This window comes from Borostomias antarcticus (assembly GCF_949987555.1).
Source record: "Borostomias antarcticus genome assembly, chromosome: 19".
NCBI classification, from domain to species: Eukaryota; Metazoa; Chordata; class Actinopteri; order Stomiiformes; family Stomiidae; genus Borostomias; species Borostomias antarcticus.
In genome coordinates, this window is record NC_140252.1 from 9768215 (window position 1) to 9777958 (window position 9744).

At 46.4% G+C, this 9744-nt stretch overlaps 2 protein-coding genes across 3 annotated transcripts in view; both read right to left on the reverse strand.

Moving 5' to 3' along the window:
- The window catches only part of esr1 (estrogen receptor 1), a gene marked incomplete at its 5' end in the record, with an annotated part of 22016 nt that extends 21966 nt beyond the window's left edge, over positions 1 to 50 (reverse strand). The window contains one exon of the mRNA XM_084453953.1: positions 1 to 50. This exon is cut by the window's left edge and continues 423 nt beyond it. Coding sequence (XP_084310079.1) covers positions 1 to 50 — 50 coding nt within the window.
- Positions 51 to 2066: 2016 nt separating this feature from the next.
- On the reverse strand, positions 2067 to 6287 carry armt1 (acidic residue methyltransferase 1). 2 transcript variants are annotated; one of them, XM_084453611.1, is made up of 5 exons: positions 6178 to 6245; positions 5391 to 5496; positions 4905 to 5146; positions 4174 to 4339; positions 2067 to 4077 (listed from the first exon to the last, which is right to left on the reverse strand). In XM_084453611.1, exons 1-5 carry the CDS (start codon positions 6240 to 6242, stop codon positions 3295 to 3297), a joined length of 1362 nt encoding a protein of 453 aa, XP_084309737.1. In that variant the 5' UTR covers positions 6243 to 6245; the 3' UTR covers positions 2067 to 3294. The 2 variants fall into 2 exon arrangements, with proteins under 2 accessions (XP_084309737.1, XP_084309738.1); XM_084453612.1 differs by lacking the exon at positions 5391 to 5496 and having other exon boundaries at positions 6178 to 6287.
- Positions 6288 to 9744: the final 3457 nt, after the last annotated feature.

Sequence of the window (9744 nt, forward strand, 5' to 3'; positions counted from 1 at the left end):
GGTCCGCCAGGCTTGACGGGCACCGGGCTCTGGCTCTGGCTGACCAGCATCACAGCACAACAGCACCAATCAGCAGCATGATTCAGACCCGGCCCTCTGAGAGCCGGGGAGGAGGGGGGGGTCCGGCGCTCCCCCTGTTTTTCCCCCTGCCTCTCCTTTTATCTCTCCCTCTCTCTCTCCTCGCCTGCCGTCCTTAAAACCTCTCTCCAAGGCAACTCTACACTCTCGCCGTCAAGCTGAAGAGGGCTGGGTGGCAGAGAGGGTTCTCCACTGTGTTCTCTCCCCCGTCTCTCTCTCTCTCTCCTCTCTAAGTTCTCTTTCCTTCTCTCGCTTACTAATTCCCTGCTTGCTTCCACTCAGCAACTCTCACCAAAAAGCTCCTATCTCTTCAACAGGCAGTCTCTCACTCTTTCCCTCTAAGTGTCTCCACTGCTGTGTGGGAGGGAAGGGAAGAGGAAAAAGAGAGGAGGGGGGAGAGAGAGAGACTGAGAGGAAGAGAGAACTATCAAAACAACATCCCTGTCCTCTCCCTACTCTGGGCTGATTCCCTCCATGAATACACCATCAGTCATTGAGGTGATATTCAGCCAGGCGGAATATCAAAAGCCCCTCTGCCTCAGTCTGTGGTGAATATACAGTAACAGAGAATGAAATAAAGTAAACATAAGATAGTCTTGGCAGAATAAGACGAGCACAATGCGTTTAGCCAGATACAATGATCTTACCCCACAGTGGTTCAGTCGTCAACCCTCGCCTCGGGTTTCCCAAACATTGCTGATTTAGCAGTGACGATTCCTTCTCTCTCTCTCTCTCTATCTTTGTCTCTCCTCTCTCCCCCCTCTCTGCCGTCTCTCTGAGCTATGGCTTCCTTTGGTGGACATAATGAGAACAAGGGAGAGGTTAAAAAAGGGGGTAAACAGATTAAAGATAGGTCCGGATCGATGCTGGGGGTGCGTCTGTGGAGCAGGTCACCATAACACAGCAAACACACAGGGAGGTCAGCGGTCCCTCCCTCTGCCAGGGTTGTGCAACGCCGAGGGGGGGGTGGTGAACGATGAACAGATTCTGGCAACGTGGCCTTCTTTGAATTTTTCCCTTTGAAATCCTTGTGACAATAGGTACAGTGAAATAAATATGAATGTGGCAGTAAATGTAGCCTACCTAGCTGGCGCTCAATGACATCAAGCATTTTCCTGTCGGCTGAAATAGGGGTTTTGTCAGTTAGTCATTCCTCTATTGACAGCCACTGGTCTAATTAGCCACAGCTTCCCTCCAGAGTATCACACAGGGCCCATTGATGTGGCGTGCATTTAGCTTTGCGCAACTCCCATTACTGTAGCTTACATGTTGACTGGACAGATGCTGCATGCCGGAATGTTCTCTCTCAATGACAAGGTTTCAAGGACAGGACATCGACAGACCTTGAATCGATATGGTAAGATAATACACAGAGAAAGAACACGACAGGAGGCCTGACGCAGAGGCAGTTGTGGTCTTTTCCCGTGTACAATAACCTAATTGTGAACCTATTGAGTCTAAATCAGCTGCAGCCACCTTTCTAAAGATAGGTTGCTCTTTAGGTTACCAGTAAAGCCAATATGTCTCAGTGAGCTCACACACGTTCACAACACATGTAGTACAAACACTGTCCTCTTGTGTACACAATGTGGATTATCTACTAGGGCTTATTACAATAACATAAACAGTCAATGACCCCCTGCATGGCAAAAGGGGAAGCAAAAAAAAGTTATAATGTTCCAGACAGCCAGAGTCCCTGCTCTCTGTAGCCGTCTTAATTCAGTAAACATCCCCAAATCAGACATGCCAGGTCAAGTGGTGAAGAAGTAGCTCTGATGATAACGCCACTTTTTTACATTTTCCCAGGCTAAACGTGGAGGATAATGAGTCCACCGACGGGGGAAATGAAGACGAGGGAAAGATGTCAAAAAACAGCTAAGTCGGTCAAGCCTCTCGGTCTCGTCCTGTAGCCTAATTCTACCAGCTTCCATCTTCAGCACTGCACACTCATTTTCAAGTAAAGATAACACCGAAAACCCCCATTTTACAAGAAGCCATTGTGATTTTTTATTAAATCAAACCCGCTGACAGAAATGGGATGTCATTTTCACCCCCAGAGCTGTGAAGGACAGGCAGTGAATTACCGTCACTAAAAGGTACCAGGACGGCTGACAGACAGGTCGGACTGAAGGTGACATTTTTTATGAACTGTAACAAGGTTTTGGGGTTATTCTTTAAACAGCAGGTACACACTGCACATGCAGGATTTGTTATTGTTACTCTGACCCAATGGGCAGTAGTTTTTGGTGAAATGGGTTAAACTTCACTAAGTGTAACCTCCTTCAAGGTGATCTATGTCTGGTTGAGCTCCAGTGATTTGACTAAGAATATGAACACTTCTGATCCCGAGTGAACCCTGATACATGCATTACAATAATAGCATGTTGATAAGACAGCGATCTGATGACCATGGAAACATTAAAGTATTTCATTAAAAATAACTCAAACAGAAATTATCCAGTGTGTCAGCTAAATTATTCAAAAGACTAAAGCTCATGCAAATTCTTAAGCATCAAATGTATGCACTTTAAATCCAAGTACACTAATATGGCTTTGGATACTGAATTAAGAGCTTCAGCCATTATTTTTTTCTAATAAATGACTTCAACTTGTAACATTGCGTTTCAATATACAGCACAGAACTTATCAGAAAATACTGAATTTGCATCTTGCTTTTGTCAACTCCACATTAGTGTTTGTGTTCTGTGTTTTTGAACAATATTAATGCACGGGTTATCATGACTGAATTGGTTGATCGCAGGTACATCAAACAAGGGCCCTTGGGTGGATTGAAAGTGCCGTGATTCAAAATACTGTGCCGAATGTCATGTGTACACAACTGAGGTCAAATGTATAGTTTTCTCTGGGACTACAGTCTAACCAGTCCTACTGCTGGCCCTGACTTCACTGAAACCGTTAGCCCACTTTAATCATTAACCTTCTAAAATCCTTTTAGAAACACCCGGCAAATCACACCCCAGCTGTCTCTCAACACTCCCTCCTAACCTTGACCTCCTTGTTTAACACAGACACACTGTAAGTACCCTCACCTCCACCTGCCACCTCCTGCTAGATCACTGCTCATTAGCAACGTGTGAAAGGAAAGTTTATGACAAATATTGAGAGAGTGCATTCTGCTGACCTGGCTCACCAATAGACACACTTCCTGTTCCTAGCCTCTCTTCCTTGTCGATGACATCACTTCCTGTGCCAATCCTACTGGTCCCTGTGCAGACTGGAGAACTGGACCACGGCGTACTTGCCGCTGGTCATCCAGCCGGGGTCCTGGGCGCCGAGGGCGTCCGCCTGGCCCGGCTGCAGCCCCACCTGCACGTTGGCCTTCAGGGTCCGCAGGCTGCAGAGGGGGGCGGGGCCAAAGCCGCGCAGCGCCCTGTCAAACGCCGTCGTGTGCTCCCAGTCTCGGTCGCCGACCAGCTTCCTGTAATTCAGGTCCCCTTTGAACAGAACCAGGTCAGCCCCCTTCAAGGTCGCATAGAGGTCGGGCGCGTCTGCCGCCATGTCGCAGAACTGGTGGGGGAGCGTCCAGAACGGGTGGTCGTGATAGGACCACGCCCCCTCACGCACCAGGCCCTGCCACTCGGCGCCGCTCTTGGACATCCACTTGTGATTGGCCGCCATGGTCTGGCGGATGGTCCACTGGAAGTCGTGGGCGGTGACGTCTGAGACGAACCAGGGCCTGGATTTGCCATGGAAGTGGACCTCGCGCGCCAGTCCGGAGGAGACCAGAAAGTGGGCCAGGACCAGGTCAGTGACCAGCTCGAAGCCGGCGTTGTCCAGGACGATGTCCACCCTCGCTGGGGAGACCTGGCCAGACTCCCCCCGCCTCTGGGCGGAGGTCAGGGCTGACCATACCATGTGGGAGTCTTCCACCAGAATGAAAGGTCGAAGGTCAGCGAGGGAGTCGATGGGACTGGCTTTCTGGGAGTTCTCCTGGCCGGCTGAGATGGACAGGTCACACTTATTCCCCCACAGAGACACCTTGGGAAGAAAAGACCAAGATGGGAGTCGCTGATAGTTTGAGTTTTTGGGTGGCATCAAATATGTGCGTGTGTGTGTGTGCGCGTCTGTATTCACCTGAAGCAGTTTGTGGAACTGCTCCAGCAGCTGGCTCTCAGTCAGCTCGCCCATGTTGCGGAGCAGGCCCTGCAGGTAGGTGCACAGCGTCATCACCGCCTGCTGGGACTCACAGTAACTCTGGGTCTTCCCTTCCTTAAACACGTCAAAGTCACATATGGGTGGACTGAAACATACAGAGAAAGAGATAGAAAACATTTTCTCTCATCAAGTCGTTCACTGCCTGTTAAAACAAGTGTGGTCTCAGTGTGGTGTACTCTCTAATAATATTTTGGCAATAATGTACTATGCTGTTTTATATATATAGTTATACGTGCCAACGAGACTTTCTAACAAAAACACGAATAGCAGGCTGAGTTAGAGTAAGTACACTGTGAATAGTTCAGCAGCCTTACCCACCAACATGATCTACACAATCACACAACTACAGTCTAAGATACAGTAGCTAGTGCCATGTACTGTAACAGTTAGCATCACTACAGTCTAAGCTAGCTAGAGCTATGTAACAGCATCACTACAGGCTAAGCTAGCAAGAGCTATGTAACAGCATCACTAAAGACTAAGCTATCTAGAGTTATGTAACAGTTAGCATCACTACAATCTAAGCTAGCTAGTGCCATGTAACATTTAGCATCACTGCAATCTAAGCTAGCTAGTGCTATGTAACAGTTAGCATCACTACAGACTAAGCTAGTGCTATCTATATATAGTTAGCATCACCAGTCCCTCACTTGAGCCAGATGGCCTCGTGTATCCGGCGGTACATGTAGCACTCTACGTAGAGCCAGGGGGACTTGAACCAGCTGACAGGGTCCTGGTCGTCCATCAGGGTCTGCTGCCTCTGCAGGTACTGGTTCCAGGAGTCAGAGTCCTCCAGGCCATCTGAGAGGGCGAGCACAGGCTTGTCTGTCTGCATCTCGTTCCTCAGCTTGGACAGGAGGGAGATGGCCCTCTTCTCTGCCTGGACACCTTCCTGTGAGGACCGAGAGAAAACAGGATGTGGGTGAGACTGACAGATATGAGGAAGCAGAAGTACGTGGCGCAAACACAAGGGAACCTGCAGATTCGTTTTCTACACTGTCCATGTTCCAAGAAAACTCTACGCCTCTATTTCTGATCATTTTAATGATAGAGTGAGTTTAAAACGCAGTAAATAATACCCCGAATAATCAAATGTTCGTCTGAATGACTGAACGTGTTGATTCATTCGAATGCACCTCTCCATATTCCTCGAAGAACTTGTTCTTGTTGCGGTGGATGGTGTCGATGACCCTGGTCAGGATGATTGGCATCCTGTCTCTCACTGTCAGATATGCAAATGACCTGACGGAGCAGATAAGGAGGAAGGAGACCAACCATTTGAGATTAGGTTTCCTATCAATCTAAAACGATCAACCTAGGAAGGACATCAATTCACGATTCATCCAGGGGTGCGGGCCAACCATTCATAAATGACATGAAAATATTACAGGAAGACTACTGGCCAGTTTGCATGCTGGCACAGAATGGATAGCTAGCCAGTCAGTAAAATAGTGTTAAATCAGCAAGGACAAGTGATATTCACCCTCACCTACAAATAATTCGTAATCCCACGAAATCGAATAAACTAGCACAGCAATTGAATAGGGCCTTTACACCCAGTAGTCGGGTATTTCTATGTATGACAGGCAGCTAGCTAGCATGCTAACGCTAATGCAGACAGTATTAGCTAATGCTGTCTGCTATGACAGCGTTAGCTAACTGTTAGCTAACGTTGGCTGTATTTCTATGTACATACAGCTACATACATATATTGTCTACGTACATCTATGTACATGCACATAGAAATACAGCTAACGTTAGCTAACAGTTAGCCAATGCTGTCATAGCAATACCAAGCAGCTGTCATCGTGCATCCCTCCATATCGACGACACAAAATCATGTATGCCTCTCTCTGTGGTTGCTTTGTTTAACAACGCACTTAACCAACAATATTAATGAGCTCGATAAATCTGTTAACCTACCCAACAACTTTGGCAGACAGGGATGTTGGGACTCCCTGGTGCAGAGATTGATCAGACGCCATCATTAGTCCAACCAGGAAGACATTCAAATCCAACTTTATTCATAGCCACTTCACAACAAGGGTTCTATTGTGTGGTCATGCTGTTATCACGCTGTGATCATGCTTTAAAAAAAATCTAGCTCCAACTGTTCTAGGCTATAGGATAGAGGCATGTATTAGTTTAAATTTGTATTCATTATCAATAGCCTATACTAGGCTATAGATATAGACTATAGATAGCCTCAAATATATTATTCAACTTTACACCACCACCGCAAAATTGATTGATCTCTGCCATGCCTAACCTACAAACATTCGTGCAATCTAAAGTAGCCTAGACTACAAGTACATAATTCCACTGAAAAAAGCCTAGGCTACTAATTACAAGTGTAGGCTCCTGCCTTATTTCAATGTAGTCTGTTACACAATGCTGCCATCTAACGGCAAATTATTAAACGTCAATGGGGACCAAACTTATGGCGAGCACACTGCATGGCGCTTTACAAGAATTCTTCAGGAATATGAGTGTGATTCTTTTTATTTTATACGCCAAGATAAGTCATATGTCTGAAGGCTATTAGTAGGCTAGCCTATAGCGTAGCCCTTCGTTGTCGTTTGCGTGTCACGCCAACCCCCCTCGGTCACTTTGACCTGCGTGGTGTGTGAGCCTATCCAGATAGCCTAGGCAAGGACAATGGAGACTGGGGTCAAACCAGTCCAGTTATTCTTGCTCGCCTGGTCAGGACAGTGGTTTACTGTTGATTTTTAAGATCAGAGCGATGGACTCCCACCGGGGGGCCATAAGTGTAACAGACCTCTGATCTGGGTTCTTGAGCAACTTCGCTTCGCCCCGCGGGGGGTCGGGGGGACACGTGACTGAATCCTCCTCTGGGGCATCCTCTGTAGATCAGGGCGACGGTTGCCATGGAGACGTTAAGCCACCCTATCACGTAACCGCAGAGCGCCGGGGGCGTCGCATGGCGGGAAGAGGAGCGGTGGGGGTCGCAGGAGGAATCTGGATAAAAGCGCGTCCCTTTGACTCGCGTCGTCTGAAATGCAAGTTGTCGGGTGTAGCCTAAATATGAACTAGACTGTGTTAGCATGGATACTTAACACTGAAACAATGACAATAGTAGGATATAGCATTTTTTCTTTACTGGATAATAGCATTATTATAGGCTAAGTGTTACTGTGAGCATTTGGAAATGGTGACTGCATTGAAATCAAATAAGGATCAAAGGTTTGTGACAGAGATGCCCTTCGCCAATTTCCCAATGTATAATGATGAGAATCATGTTTAATAGGCTAGGCTACTCACTGCCCAATATAAAGAATGAAAGAGATCCCATTCTACCCCTCACATCAATCCACTAGGTCACACCAAACAGAAACATGGAATGATACTCTTTTTATTTCTGATAGAATTTCACCCTTGAAACCAGGCCTACTGAAGGTCACCATGGGAACCTGGAAGCCCTGTAGGCCTAGTTGCCAGGATGTAGAGTCCATGGAGTGGGTGTCCAGCTGTGTCAATCTCCGGTGTTCAGTCCCAACCCCCACCATGTTCCGGATCTGTTTTCCTCAAACGGAGCGGGGCGAGAGAGGATCAGCGGCAAGTCTCAAACACTCCGGTTTCAAAACAGGCCGTAGCCAGAGGGGTTAACATCAAGGCCCTGTTTAAACAGGTGTTTCTGCTCAACCAGGTCTCTCCACAATCACCAAAATTGAAGAGAGCTTACTGGATATGAGCATGGATGGGGAAATGTTGTGGGGTAGGGATTGTGCTGTGAGACAATTAGACTTGATAGGTGTGAAACATTGGTCATTTTAGATGTAATTTAAAACAACATGCTAGGCATCCTCAGTGCTGATACTGTAGAGCAACATTACAATAACACATTTTTGTTGAGGTTCTCTGTGATGCAATTGACACAGGCGACACGATAAATGGTGAAAAATCTATTTAGTGGACAGTGTTTAGAGTCCAGTGTTTCACTTCAATGGCTTGTTCTCTGGAAAAGTGTTTGTGTGTGTAGTTCATGCACTTTGCCCTGATGGCTTGCATGTTCTGTTAATGATGGTATGGATTTATATATTGATTCCAAATGTCAATCAGAGAGTCAGAATGCATTTATCTACCCTGCCTCTTAATCAACTCCCAGTGGCTCTATTTGAAGATCTTAAACATTCTGTTCTAGTATGCTTTGTTTTGCAATCCTACTGTAGATCTCCAGGTCAGTCTGTGCCTATGGGTGTGTGCATTTAATGGTAAGATATTTCTGTGTATGTAGCCTATCCCTCTGGTGTGTGCGTGTAAGCCCCTGGTGTGTGTGGTTCCTCCCACACTTCCTGAGTTTCCTGGCAGGCACTGTGTGTGTGTGTGCGCGCGCGTGCACGCGTTTCCCTTTCTCTGGTCATACTAGCTCACATCCTGTTGCCCTAAGAGGGAGTGTGGATGCCGCAGTAAGGGAATGTTATCATCAAGCCTTTTCAATGCAGTTACAAAATCGGTATAAAACAGGTATGGAAATAATATGCAATGAAGAATCCACAGATTCTGTATTATTAATAACTGCAGAATAGGTGATCCCATACGAAATAAAACATGTCATTAAAGTTGCAGCACTGTGCTTGATTAAAAGCTAGCCACCACTGTAGCCTTGGACACGGTAGCCCACACTTTCTGAAGATGAAATCACACAGGGCCTACAGCAAACTCACAAGAGCAGGCAGTGAGACAGTGGTGCAGTAGAGTGCGGAGTATAGGCTACCCACTTCTTTATCCATGACCACACAGTATAGCCACTTCTTTAACCACCACTAATTTAAAAACTAAACATTTATTCAATTCGGCCACTAGAGTAGGCCTATACCCTCTTCTTTAGTCACAACTCTGCACACAGTAGATCTTTGAAGGTGGCCTAGTACCTAGCCTACAGAGTATTTTCAAGACATGAGGTGACAAAAAAGGCCTAATGATGTAGGCCTATGTTGTTGAGGAAGAAAGCCTTCTACTTATGTTTTCATGGACATTGTTGAGGCCATGCCACTTCTAACCAGTTATAAAAGACCGTAGGCTACAATTGCAGCAAATATAAACTAGGGGCAGCGTGGCCTAGGCTACCTCCCACTAGCATACACTGAACTAATAGGCTTATAAATGCAATAAAGATTAGCAATTGGAGCCTATTTTATTAAGCATGCTACTCTCTTCCCATCTATGGTGTAGTGCTGTGTAGACAGTGAACATCATCAAGGTTTTTTTTGTGTGTGTGTGTGTGTGTGTGTGTAGGTTAAGTCAAGGCGTCCAAGCTGAAACAAATGTGATTTTAATGTTGACCTTATCGAGACATTTTTGGCAAATGAATACAAATATGACCCAGCAAGAATGTGACATGAGCAAATGGGCGCCTCACTACTGTTGCCAGAGACTCTGCTCACGGGTGCGAGTTGGTTTGTTTACAGGAAGCTCATATTGCTCGCTCTCAACCGAAAACGCAAACCGTGACAGTAGCGTTAACGACTG